Raw genomic sequence first — 14323 nt, forward strand, 5'->3', positions numbered from 1 at the left:
AGTATTTCTGCCAAAAATCCTAAATGTTTTTTAAAAAGCAAATCAAAGTCTGAAAGTGGGGAAAATCAAAGCTTTGTCTTCCCAAACAAGCATCTAACAAGGTGTCTGGGCACTGTTCCACAGTTAATTTAAATTAAATTAAGTCTTGCCTAGCTTTAGAGCAATTGTAGGTAAGCCTTGCAAGGAAAGATATAAATTGAGCAATATACGAATGAGTGACTATTTAGAGAAATCTAGGAATAATTTTTGTGTATAGTTAAAAAAACCACAACAACTTCAAAGGAAAACTACAGGTTTATCTTTATTTACCTTTTGCCATAAATAAGGGAGTTGGAACAAATCTGTGTGAATGTGTGTTGAACGAATCAGAACTAAGAAATATTGGTCCTAGTACAAACATGTCAACATTAAATTGTTACTGACAATTTAATTCATTAGCATTTTAAAATGAGAAATTATTAAATCAGTCCCCCAAATTCATTATTATTAAGCCATTGGTTCCAAAACAATGAATCAGCATTATTTTAAAAGTCAAAAATTCCCCACACCCCTCAATTACCCCACAAAAATAAAAGTTCATATGAGCCCATTCAGCCTACTTAAGGTCAAAGATCTATCTGTACATTCGTGTTTTCAGGTTGGAACAGAAGGATTGAAGGGTGAGGGCTAATCTAATCTCTTTTGGAAGAGTACTCTCTCTAATATTTTTACACAAACTTTGTACTTGACTTTTCACCTTGCACACTACATATTACAGCACTATGATTCCATTTTATCTGCCATGGCAACATCGTATGAAATCTTCGGTTTTGGCAAGGCAGTAGACATCTTGGGCATAAGTTCTAAACACCCTTCTCTAAACTATAAATCCCAGGATGGAACCAAGGCAATTAATATGGAATCATAGTGCTTTAATTGTGTAGCATAAAAGAGCACCTGGTCAACATAGAATTCATCCAGTGACTAGCAGAATAGCAGAATTGATTTATTGCTTGGTTTGTGAGGTGGCTCAAGAGGAAAGGATGCTGCTTTCTCTGAAATTAGCCAGATCTTTAGATTATATTCCACTAAAATGCTATGGTGGCTTTATCCACACTGCCATATAATCCAGTATCAGACTGCACATTATCTTTCTTAAACTGGATTATATGAGTCTGCACTTTCATACACTACAGTTCAATGCAGTTAATCTGCATGCAGATATGGCAGTATAGATCCACACTGTATTATTTAATTGCTTTTTAAATTTTTGTATTGGGTTTGTTAAAACTATGACCAAAGTGTGGGATTGCTGGCTGCCTTGAGTTCCCATGGGGAGAAAGGTGGGGTATAAATAAAGAGAGGAGGAGGAGGAGATGGGTCCTTATACTCACTCCTAGCACCTGACAGTTGTTTCTTGTTCTCTGCAGCTATCAGGAAAGCACTGCACACTGACTATAGTAATAACGGTAAAGATGGATTGTAGACAAGTAACTTTTGTGGGTTTATTTACAAAGCTGGGGTACATATATGCTAGAGTTAATGCGATGTGATACCACTTCAGCTGCCATGATATTTAATTCTGGGGTTCGTAGGAAGGTAAGGCTCCAGCACTCTTTGGCAGGGAAGACTAAAGATCTTGTAAAACACAACCTTCCGTGAGTCCATAGGTGCAAGCCACAGCAGTTAAACTGGTGTCAACCTGCATTAACTCTACAATCTACAATGTACCCCAGGGCGTACACAAACAGCATGGCAATGACTGGCTTTGCACTTGCCCAAATAATAATTTAAAACAATATAATCTGAGGGAAAAACTTCCTTGCTAAGGAATCCCTTAAGAATGCAATTCATCCAAGTAGTTTGAAGCTAAGCCTGTTTCCCCCAACGGTTGATGATGCTGTACTATGAAAACAGCTCATCACCAAAACCACAAAAGGGCATTGCTTATACAAAAATAACATCTGTTCATCTCAAACTCCCTCCAAAAATGTGTGGCATTTATCTATTTGATTGGATGAGCTCTAGTATTTCCAGCATTCTCCACTCATCAGACATTTTGGAAACAATTAAAGACAAATTACCACTCCAATCAGTGTATTAAAAACATTATCTCACATCCAAATTAGGCTCGAAAAATCCCCCTTCACCCTTCCCTGTTTGTTTCCCTTGAAATTGTGTCTGCTCTGGCTTGTAAGGCCAGGAATTATTTTTTTGGGCATGGCTCTTTAAGAAAAATACCCAATATCTTTTTGACTAAGGCACCACCTGGTGTTTGCAGAAAGAATCATCATATTTTATTGTATTATTGCAATCAGCGGCCAGAACAAAAATTAGAACTAACAATCTTTTTTTAAAAAAGACGAAGAAACATTAAAAGAAAAATAGGCAAAACATATAAAACCAAACCAAAAGTGTCATTATCTCAGCAATAAACATAGACAATTTGAGAGCTCTTTGGATGTAAACATACATCATATGATAATATACAATACTGCATACTAACCACTAATAGTTCTTATGTCATCTATCTATCATATCATAGTAAATAGGTAGTAGTGCCAGCCCCCCACATCTGCTGGAGTTAGAATCAGACGGCCTCTATGGCAATAAAAAAATGTGAATAAAGAAATCACTTCTTAAACCTCTAGAAATGTCTAGGTCTTCCAGAAACACTCTGTGGTTAAATTCTGCTGGAAGGTGACCACAGAATCACATTGGAGGACCTAGAAATCCCTAGAGACATGTTCTCTATAGAAATCTCTAGGTTCTCCAGTATGACTGGAGGAAATTGATCATAGTTACAACGGAAGACCTAGGCTTCTTCTATACAGCCATGTAATCTAAGGCCCCTTCCATGCAGCCGAATAAAAACCCACATTATCTGCTTTGAATATAAGGCAATGTGAACTCAGACAACCCAGTTCAAAGCAGATATTGTGGGATTTTTTGCCTTAATATTCTGGGTTATATAGCTTTTTGGAAAGGCCCTGAATCCACACTGCCATATAATGCAGTTCAATGTGGATTTTATACAGCTGTGTGGAAGGGGCCTAAGTTAAGATGTGAATTACAGTGATTCAGGTTGCTGCAGAGTGCCTACAAAGGCACCCCATAAACCAGTTCAAAGCTAGGACAGTGGCCACAAAGATCCATTAATAGTGAGTTGATCCGAGCCCAGAAACTACAATATTAGTAATGGGATAAGCTGCTGGAAAATGTGGTGCTGTTTTTTCCTAAATGGTTTGCTGAGATCTGCTGACGCACATGAGCAGCAATGTCAAGGGTGCCAGGGGTGGATTGCCCCTTCCCACAGCTGGCCCCATTGGTTGGCAGCAGATGCTTCCACAGGAGAAGCAGTTACCCTCCCCTCAACCCTCACTCCACTCAGCCAAGGATATCCCCAAGAACTTCAAATGGCACCAATAATGGCATAAAACACAAATCATGGTGCTACAGAGGATGGATCTTCCACTCACACCATGGTGATGCTAGCGGGGAGCAGAGCAGGAAGGCTTCCTTCACATCATCCAGCCAGGGATATGCTAGATGCCTACATAACAGCCATGGCTCAGACAGCTGCATCATACATGTATGCCCCTGCTAGCCGCCAGGACTCCATGGTGGTGGTCGGTGTACCCAATCAGCAGGGAATGTATGGGAGGATGAACAGTGGTTCTAGCACTTTTGAATGCCATGTCCCATCTTCCACAGGATCATAGGGGTGATTGCCCCAGAGTTATCCAGAGGTAACAAACACATGAAGAGAGCAATACTCATGAAAAAAGTATGGCCATCATCATCTAGATGCTGGCCAACAGATGCTCCTATCAACTGGTAGCACAACAGCTTGGTGTCAGAAGGGCGACTATGGGCAATGTTTTCATCACCTGTGTCCTGGCTACAGAGATGATGCTGCTACCATGAACTGTCATACCTCAGAAATGCCCAGGAGGTGAGTATGTCAGCCCCTCCCTGTGCCCCAATCCAGTCAGTATGTGCACTGCAATAGATAAGTTGTCAGAAACAGCAACCAATGGGATACATCAGCCCATGTGTCCTAGTCCCATCAGCAGCTCTGATTCAAACGTGGAACAGTTAGCCTAGGAGGTTGAATCACTGATATCGAATTGCACACATGATGTCTACATGTTGAGGAATTCTGACATCAACGAGCTCATAGTGGATGGCATATTTGTCCCAGACAATCCCATCATCACCACCAGGGGAGTCCAGATAGAGCCACTGCGACTGTCAGAAGATACCTACCCCATCAGGCCCTGGCTCATGAAGCCTTACCAGGGCACTTTTAATGAGAGGCAGGAATACTTCAACAACTGCCTTAGCCATGCCAGGAATGGTACAGAGATGGCCCTAGTGGTCAATCATACCTCTTCCCCCTACTGGAGCTTATACCTGCCTAAGGAGGATTACATTTTGTAGGGAGGGGAGCATCCTCCTTGACACACTTTTGGAGATTCATGCTGTCCAAAGAGTAATGAGCAACACCAATCTCCATTCTCAACTGTTTTGGGTGCTGTCCCGGGCCTCAGACAACAGGGTTTCCAAAGAACCAGGTGCCAATGCCACTTTAAATTTAATGTGGTTAAGGCCTGGTTCTTTGAAGCACTGGAGTGACACAGGTCGAGGCAGCTATGCTTTGTCAATCAGCTGCATGAACTCTGGGTGCATGGAACCCCAGTTGAAAAGATTGCCACCCTGCAGGTGAGTATCATGTGCCCTGTGAATCCCCCATGATTCTCACTGCTTTTTCACCAACTTTCCTCCCTCAGATATGTACACAATTCTCAGCCTGAAATACTTTGTAAAATAAATTTATTTTTACATGCTGTTAAAAGCTATGTAATGTGCTTCAATCCCTAGATCAGTGAGCGGTGGAGAGAGTAATGTGCACTGTGAGGTGTGGGATGGAAGCTGGCAACTAGCTGGGCAGATGCACTGGGAAGGGGAAATGGGTGTCAGAGTATATTGGGGAAATGGGTTTAGGGTGCATTATAGAAATTGAAATAGGCTACATAGGGGTGGAGAATGGTGACTGCGGGTGAGGCCATCTCCCATGGGAGGGTCTTTCAAACCCAGATCTTTCAGGCAGGCTCAGATATGTTGAGGCATATAATTAATCCAAAGTAAACTGGGAAAATCCAGTTTACTTTGGATTCATCTGGGTTTTCCAGAGGTGTCACTTGGAGACCTCTGGTAAACCTGTTACCTAACATAGGTTTTGGGCCTTTTTGGAAGGGCCCTCTATCAGGTCTCCTCAGAGCTTGGTAATTTCTCTCTAGGCACGTGATGTATAATATTCTACAAAAGAGGAAGGACCTGATGTGGGAGTGAGGTTCCTGTCCCTTGAGAACAGGTATCCTGCAGATCCATTTTTATGGCTGGGGCTAGAAGACCATGGGCAGCCTCCCTCCACTGTTCTGCTTTCCCTATTCATCAGCTCATCCATCGTTGCAAGTAGCCCAGTTTGTGCCTCAAGGATGGCACTGGCACAGGTCTAATTCATACCCTTGAGCTGCTGCATGAGACCCCCTCATCTGGATGTTGGAGTTGTGGAGGCAATCGGTGGCCACTGAGGTGGGTGCTGCCATGGTCGTCCTCCTCCTGAGGTGCTCTGCCAGCTTGACTGATAGTGGCAGTATGTTAGCTCAATAGGCCACCACTGTCCCTAAAATGGGCAGGACACATGGAACTTTGAATCCCTTCATATGCACATACACCACAGCCTGAACTAGCACTGTGGGGTGTTGAGAGAGCCAAGAGGGAGGGGGAGAGAGTGTGGCTGCCAAACCCTGCTCTTGGCAGTGACAAGTGCCGTCCATCCCTTGCTACCTGTGTGCTGGTGCATATGGGTGCAGCATATGTGCAAATTAGATGCCAAAACATTGGAAACTTATCATGATTACCTAGCAGCAACTAATCTACTGTACTTTGTTCCCTTCCCTCAGCACTGGCCAAGAAAGGGGTTGATTTGTATTTGTAGTGTGGCTATTATTTGAAGTTGGATAGTAAAGGGTATGTGTACAAATTGGGTCTAGTTCCATTAAGTCAGGTAGGAGCCTTTGTGGTACAAACCAAACAGCCAACGAACAAACAAACATAATACACGTGAATTTATTTCAGGAAACAGTCAACACTTTTTAAAATCTTCTGACAAGATAATTATCTTGACATGATTTTAAAACAAAGGGCCTAATTCAGCTATGACTACAAGAAATAATTCTTTTATCACCCAAGAATTGTTTGTAATGTACTTTTGTGGCAGCACATGCTCAGCAGCTTTTAAGAGTAATGGACAGGATATGTAATCGATGGAAATATTACCTTCCTGATAATGTTCAAGCTGGTCAATATTACCACAAAATCAATTAAACCATAGGAAGGAAGAGTTTTATGCTGTGTACCGACAATCTAAACAAGCTAGTCATGTAAAATAATGTGCAGAAGTTCATAATTTTACTAAAGTTTTGTAAGTTAATTTTTTTTTCCTACATAGAAATATCATTAATGAATGAAGTAACACACAATCCGTAAATACTATCATACACGTATGTATTTCCTCTCCTGCACATACACCTGACTCAGCTAAGCAGCCACATTTGGCTGCAAAAAACTGAGCAGAATAAACAAACCATAGAGGAAGGAACCACAAAGGGACATCTAGTCAACCCTCTGCCATAGAGAATGACACTATTGCAGCTCTCCTAAAAGACGGTCATCCAGCCTCTGCTTAAAATTAGCTGAACAGCTCTTACAATAAAAATGCTTTTCGCTTTACATCAATAAATCATCTAGAAGTTTCTATTTCATAAATGTCTGTAGTTTAATTCTCAGTAGTTCTTCATTAAACACTCTCAAGTTTTGCTTCTCTTGCAAAAAAAAATGAACATAATGGTGATTAAAAGTGTGGCATTTTGCCTTCTAGCCATATGTAATTTCTATAAAAATAGAATGCATAACTATAAACAAGTGTCCATCTATTTTGAGAGTGTTCACCAGCTCCTTAAATGAGCTACTTTATGTTTTTAAGAGTCAACTGAAGGAACTCTGGCACAAGTTCATGATGCATAAAGACAAAACCTTTACAATCTCCCAAACTTATAACCAGCTTTTCCCCTGCTTGGTTCCTATTACTACTGTTATAATAAGGGAAAAATTCAATTTCTGTTAATGTAAGTATAATAGAGGTATACATCAGTTAAGGAAGTAGGTCTGTTCCTGGGTTTTGTTCTTTAACAGAAATGTTGGTACAAAAGGCAATTATAACACATAGAATAGGAAAAAGGGAGAAGTGGGTGGCTGTAACAATGCATTTGTAAAAAGGAGCTTATTTGTTGGAAGCTTTGTTAATTGTGGTGCCTTTATATATCAAACGCCTTGATTCTACGGCAGTTGGGAGATTTTAGGGAGAAGTCTACCTATTGACTATTTTCCACAAGCAGAAAATAAAAACAACATTAACAATATAATCTAATAAAAAAGTAGGACTTCAAGCATTCAATGGGCTTAATCTCAAGTGCTCTCAAATATTGGGAGTATTTGATATACAGAACAGTTGTAAATAAGGGATCCCCAATAGGCATTCTAATCTAGTACAGTTGCATAACATGTTGTTCTGTCAGTACTATAACTAATTCTGAGAACAGAGTTTGCAGTCTTTCCATACATTAATCTACTCCTGGCAGGGCCGTAGCCAGAAAAGAATTTCGGGGGGGGGGGGGGGTGTGAAAATTTCAGGGGGGGGTTGAACCCCTGGCACCCCCCACCCCCGCTACAAACCTGTCAATATCTGTTTGAGATAGTGCCTGGAGGGACTCTTAATGTTTTACGTCTCATAGACTTAGCATGGGGATTTGGTTAACCAGTTAAAATTCATGAGCAAACCAGGTTTTTTTTAATAACCTGAAACATTTCGGGGGGGGGGGGTTGAACCCCTAACCCCCCCCCCTCGCTACAGGCCTGACTCCTGGTTACCCCAAGCTTTTCCCATTTATAATTAAGGATGAACATGAGTTGTTTTGCAGCTGCTAATGACAAACAATGGGAAAGCACAATTCTAGCATTTACTACTTACTATCAATCGCACAGATATCTACTAGCATATTTAAAATGACTTATATAACTATGCTAAATAAAGGAGTTTGGGAAATGTAGTCTTTGAACCTTTATTTCTATCCATCTCTGCTCTAATCTATTTCTACTGTCCCAAACCAACTCCAAAATTATTCTGGAAACAAAATAGAAAAAAGTAAATAGGAGTATAAATATGAGTTGTTATGAATTTTCCGGGCTGTATGGCCATGTTCCAGAAGCATTCTCTCCTGGCGTTTTGCCCACATCTATGGCAGGCATCCTCAGAGGTTGTGTTATACCACACAACCTCTGAGGATGCCTGCCAAAGATGTGGGCAAAACGTCAGGAGATAATGCTTCTGGAACATGGCCATACAGACTGGAAAGCTCACAACAATCCTGTGATTGTGGCCATGAAATCCCTCGACAGTATAAATATGTTCTGACAAGAAATATGCCCTCATCTGCAACAATGCTATCCTTCTATGCAAACTGTGTGGCGGCTGGATATTGTATTACAGGTGTACAATACAAAGTACAATACTAGAAACACCACATTACTTATAAAATTCTACCTCTTTGGCCCATCCTCTGGAAAGAGCTGACAAAAAGCTGAGCAACAACCTTCTGGCATTTCTCTGAATTTTAGATCAAAGCTAAGAACTTGATGAAAGATAAAAGAACTGAAACGGAGAAAGCCTTGGATAAATGTACTCCCTCTTCTAGCCGCTAACAAGAAACAGTTCAGTCCTTGAATTTGGAAAGATAAGCTTTAATAATCAAGTTGTGCCTAAACATAATTGAAAGAAAACTCTGCAGTGCTTTATAACACACAAGACACTGCAGCTGTTGAAATTAAATGTTCTAAGTAATGAAACATTAAACAAAACTGACTGATCTGCAACCAAACCTTGACAAATGGCACATATATGTTTTGTACCCTTGTCCTTTTGTTGCATCCAGTCCTTTTGCTAGGGACTAGATATGAGCCAAAATATAACCAAAGCAGAAGCTCACACACATTCTTCTCTGTTGCTATAAAATATAAAAATGATAGAAATTATCAAAAGGATTGTTATTCTTTTGAGGTTGTCACATCACTCTGATCACAGCTAAATATGCAGAGTGCTTGGAAATTTTTGACCAACAGCAGGCATGATATAATGCAAGCTGAATATGCCCCCTGTGGATATAAAGTGGTACTTGTGACTAAAAAGTTTGGGGCTGGGTCTATTTTCTGAAATAATGCAGTTCAAACTGCATTATATGGGTCTATACTGACCATATAATGCAGTTCAATCTGTATTATTTGGCTGTGTAGATCCAGCCTGGGGGTTAGGAGAAAAATTCACCTGTCTTTGTCCACAAATGTGTGGCCTCATCTACACTGAAACTGAATTATATGGTCAGTCTAGATCAGGTATAGGCAAACTTTGGCCCTCCATGTGTTTTGGACTTCAACTCCCACCATTCCTAACAGCCAGTAAGCTGTTAGGAATGGCAGGAGTTGAAGTCCAAAACACTTGGAGGACTGAAGTTTACCCATGCATGGTCTAGATTCATATAATGCAGGCTAACTAACTACATAATATGAGTCTACGTTAACCATATAATGCAGTTTTAAAGTGTAGATGGGCCATAAGATAACCTCTTTAAAATGCAGTGTAGATGGGTCATTAGTAACAAAAGTTTCTCTGTATACTTCATGGCGATTTTTGAATGGGGATTTTTTTTCCAAATATGACATTGCTACTTGTTTTGAAATACAAATATGGTGCAATTGCCTTCCCACCCACTCTGTATTTGCTTTGGCTGCTGTACAATATCCCTAACAGTATTGTTTCACTAACTAGTCTTTTAATATGTTAAAGTCTTTGAAAGATTTACTACTGAACAAGTTGATTTGGGTTTTTTTTAAAAAAAGAAAAAAAAGAAAGAAAAACCTCTAAATCTACACTTCAAAAGTGGGAGAGGGAAATGGTTATGCATGTTGAAATTTAAGATCCGGGGATAAAAGTGAAGGCAATGACATGTGGCATATAAGTTGTTCATTTCCTGGGAAACTGCCAAAGACTGTCCATCAGGGTCTGCTGATCAAAGTTGGCAGAAGCATTTGCTAAGTTTGAGAAAGAATGTTTCAGGATCTCCCAAAATAACGACACTTCTTGGCCTATACAAAAAGCAACCAAAGCAGATCAGAGAGTTAAGTGAACCACACAAGGCCAAGGCAGGAGGGCATGTTGCAAGGTATAGAAACAGGAAATCTGGCAACAAGGAACATACTGGGTTGTTGTTTTTTTTCAAAAGAAAAAGGGACTACTGTATATGAAAGTGCTCAGTCAACCATTCCTATTAGTCACAGACTATGTGGGCCTGCAACAATAGATCTGAATGCCAATATTTTCCATGTTTTCCAAAGAAGATCATGTTAGTAGGTTGCTGTGAGTTTTCCGGCCTGTATGGTCATGTTCCAGAAGCATTCTCTCCTGACGTTTCGCCCACATTTATAGCAGACATTCTCACAGGTTGTGAGGTCTGTTGGAAACTAGGCAAGTGGGGAATATCTGTGGAATGTTCAGGGAGGGAGAAAGAACTCATGTCTGCCTGAGGCAAGTGTGAATGTTGCAATTAGCCAGCTTGATTAGCACTGAATAGCCTTGCAGCTTCAACATCTGGCTGCTTCCTGTCTGGGGGAATTCTTTGTTGGGATGTGTTAACTGGCCCTGATAGTTTCATTTCTGGAATTCCCCTAATTCTGAGTGTTGTTCTTTATTTACTGTTCTGATTTTAGAGGGGTTTTTTTTAATGCTGGTGGTCAGATTTTGTTCATTTTCATGGTTTTCTCCTTTCTGTTGAAATTGTCCACATGCTTATGGATTTCAGTGGCTTCTCTGTGTCATCTGACATGGTGGTTGTTAGAGTGGACCAGCATTTCTGTGTTCTCCAATAATCTGCTGTGTCCAGGTTGGTTCATCAAAAGTTTATCTTCATGGCGATGTTTCAATGGGGATTTTTTTTTCCAAATTTGACATTGCTACTTGTTTTGGAATACAAATATAATGCAATTGCCTTCCCACTCATAAGATCGGGGAATCGGCCTCTGAAGTGATGTCAACCTGCATTCTTTCTACAGGGAGCTGGGCTGCACAGGCACCAAAACAAACCCCCAAATCCACAAAAGAGCTATACCTTTATTGCCCGGCTGAAATGCAAAAAGGTTTGATAGCCCAATAAAAGGCATTGCCCTGTTTGTAGAGTGTGTTTTGTTTCAGCAATGACTAGGAATATTCTATAGCGGTATGTTTGATCAGAGTTTTGGTATTTTATGTTTTTATTTCGTTTTCATTTCTAATTTTCATTTTTTTAGTCTTTATTTTATTTGTCATCATTTTGTTGATTAAGTTACAGTTAAAGGTAAAGGTTTCCCCTGACGTTAAGTCCAGTAATGTCTGACTCTGGGGGTTGGTGCTCATCTCCATTTCTAAGCCGAAGAGCCGGCGTTGTCCGTAGACACCTCCAAGGTCATGTGGCACCACCAAGGTCATGTGGCCGGCATGACTGCATGGAGAGCCGTTACCTTTCCGCCAGAGCGGTACCTATTGATCTACTCACACTGACATGTTTTTGAACTGCTAGGTTGGCAGAAGCTGGAGCTAACAGCGGCCACTTACGCTGCTCCAAGGGTTTGAACCTGGGACCTTTCAGTCTCCAGCTCAGTGCTTTAACACACTTTGCCACTGGGGCGAACTAAGTTACAGTTAGGTTGTTTATATTGCCTAATGTGCCTTGCCCTGATGTAAACTGTTTGTATGGTTTTCTTTTGGCACTGAATGGTTGCTATATTGTCAGAAACTGCCCTGAGTCTCTTCAGGGAGGTAGGGCGGTCTATAAAGGTGGTTGTTGTTGTTGTCCACACTGTAAAATTAATGCAGTTTGGCCCTGCTTCAACTGCTGTGGCTCAATGCTATGGAATTGTGGGAGCTGTAGTTTTACAAGGTCTTCAGCTTTCTCTGCCAGAGTGCTGGCGCCTCACCAAACTTCAGCTCCCATGGATCCATAGCATTGGGTCATGGCAGTGCAAGCGGTGTCAAACTGCATTATTCTCCAGTGTAGCTTCCCCCTTTCCAGGCACTAATAGCCCTTGCATACCTCACAACCTCTGCGCATGCCTGCCATAGATGTGGGCAAAACGCCAGGAGAGAATGCTTCTGGAACATGGCCATACAACCCAACCCTTGCATTGGTTACTAGGGTCCAAAAAAGGTAAAGTCCAAACCACGTTGCTCCAGCAACGCAGGACTGTGGTCCATACCTCTGATTCTGGCTCCGCCACGGTGGTGTCGGGGGACGGCAGCAGCAGCGGGGCATTGTTGCTCACATCGATGAGCCTGGAAGGAGAGGGGGAGGGGGAGGAAGAGGGGGAGGAGGAAGGGCGGCTGCCGCTGCTTTTCATGCTCTCCGTTTCTTGCTGCGCGCGAGCCCTCCGAACTTTTCCCGGGAAATTGCCGGCGCGCGTCTCCCGGCTCAGGAGGGGCTAAGAGACGCTGTCTCCATGGCGACGGAGTGGCTGCTCGGAGGCGAGGCCCTCTGAGATATTCTCGCGAGGAGGAGTCCACCCCCGTGTGGTCTCTGTTAGTAGTGATGTATCTCCGGATTCCTGCCCTGTAGTTTAGCTTGGCTGGTTCATACAGCTGCCGAAATGAAAAACGCAAACCCAATCAACAGTTGGGCCACACAATTTACAGAAAACCTACTCACAGGGATAGATATCTTCATAAAAACTCCAACCATCACCCAAGTCAAAAAAGAAGCACAATCAAAGCCCTGACAGACCAGGCACAAAGAATCTGCGAACCTCACCTCCTCCAAGGTGAACTGAACCACCTACAGGCCAATGGATACTCCGCCATGGACATCAGAAGAGCTGCAAGGCCAAGAACAAGCCAGGAGAGTAAAAAGGAAAAGTGTTTTCACCATACATCAAAGGAACCATTGACTGCATAGGCAAACTATTGAAGAAACAACCTACAAATTATCTACAGACCCACTAAGAAAATCCAACAAATGCTACTTTCAGCGAAGGACAGAAGAGATCCTCTCACCTCTGCAGGAGTCTACCGGATACCATGCAGCTGTGGACAAGTCTACAGAGGGGCCACCAAATGCAGCAGCATTGCTCAAACGCAAATCAAGAAAAGGCACTGCAGACTAACTCAACCAGAGAAATCAGCCATAGCAGAGCACTTGATGAACCAACCTGGACACAGCATATTATTTGAGAACACAGAAATGCTGGACCTCTCTAACAACCACATCAGGCTATACAGAAAAGCCATTGAAATCCACAAGCATGTGGACAATTTCAACAGGAAGGAGGAAGCAGCCAGGCCTTGAACCTGCAAGGGTATTCAATGCTAATCAAGGGGGCTAATTACAACATCCACACCTGCCTCCAGTAGACAAGAGTTCTTTCTCCCACCCTGGACATTCCACAGATAAACCCCACGACTCATCTCCAACAGACTTCACAACCTCTGAAGATGCCTGCCATAGATGTGGGCGAAACATCAGGAGAAAGTGCTTCTGGAACATGGCCATACAGCCTGGAAAACTCACAGCAACCCAGTGATTCTAGCCATGAAAGCCTTTGAGAACACATTGTCTCCGGATTCCTGCGCTGCAGTTTAGCTTGGCTGGTTCATATAGCTGTAGAAATGTAAACACCCTGGTCCTACTCTCCTAGAAGGCATCTACACTGCCATATAATGCAGCCTGGAACTGCGTTATATGGCAGTATACATTGGGCCCTAGGAGACATTAACATCTTAGAAATAATAGTTGACTATTTTACCTCCAATTAAACCCCAGAAGTTGTAGTTTTACAAGGTTTTCAGCCTTCTCTGTCAAAGAATGCTGGTGCCTCACCAAACTACAACTCCCAAGATTTCACAGCAGTTATGTGGTGTCAAACTGCACTAATTCTGTGTAGCTGCAGCCATATTCATTTCTAATTGTATTTCTACCTGATCATTAGAAGTAATTTTGGAGAATGTTCAAGGTGCATTTCCTATTAAACCAGTGGTTCTCAACCTGTGGGCCCCCAAATGTTTGGCCATCAACTCCCAAAAATCCTAACAGCTGGTAAACTGGCTAGGATTTCTGGGAGTTGTAGGCCAAAACAACTGGGGACCCACGGGTTGAGAACTACTGCATTAAACTAACTGGAATTTATAAATGTACTATCTGCGTGA

The 14323-nt window shown here is 42.0% G+C and overlaps 1 protein-coding gene across 5 annotated transcripts in view; it reads right to left on the reverse strand.

Moving 5' to 3' along the window:
• Window positions 1-13409, reverse strand: part of ccdc170 (coiled-coil domain containing 170) — an 86637-nt gene extending 73228 nt beyond the window's left edge. For 2 of the 5 annotated variants that reach the window (XM_016995885.2, XM_062977321.1), the window contains exon 1: window positions 12385-13407. In XM_016995885.2, the coding sequence (XP_016851374.2) occupies window positions 12385-12525 (141 nt within the window). In that variant the 5' untranslated portion in view covers window positions 12526-13407. Of the gene's footprint in view, window positions 1-12384 lie in introns of all 5 variants that reach the window. The other 3 variants (XM_062977310.1, XM_062977332.1, XM_016995883.2) reach the window with 3 other exon arrangements.
• Window positions 13410-14323: the final 914 nt, after the last annotated feature.

The sequence above is a fragment of the Anolis carolinensis genome, chromosome 1 (genome assembly GCF_035594765.1).
Source record: "Anolis carolinensis isolate JA03-04 chromosome 1, rAnoCar3.1.pri, whole genome shotgun sequence".
NCBI classification, from domain to species: domain Eukaryota; kingdom Metazoa; phylum Chordata; class Lepidosauria; order Squamata; family Dactyloidae; genus Anolis; species Anolis carolinensis.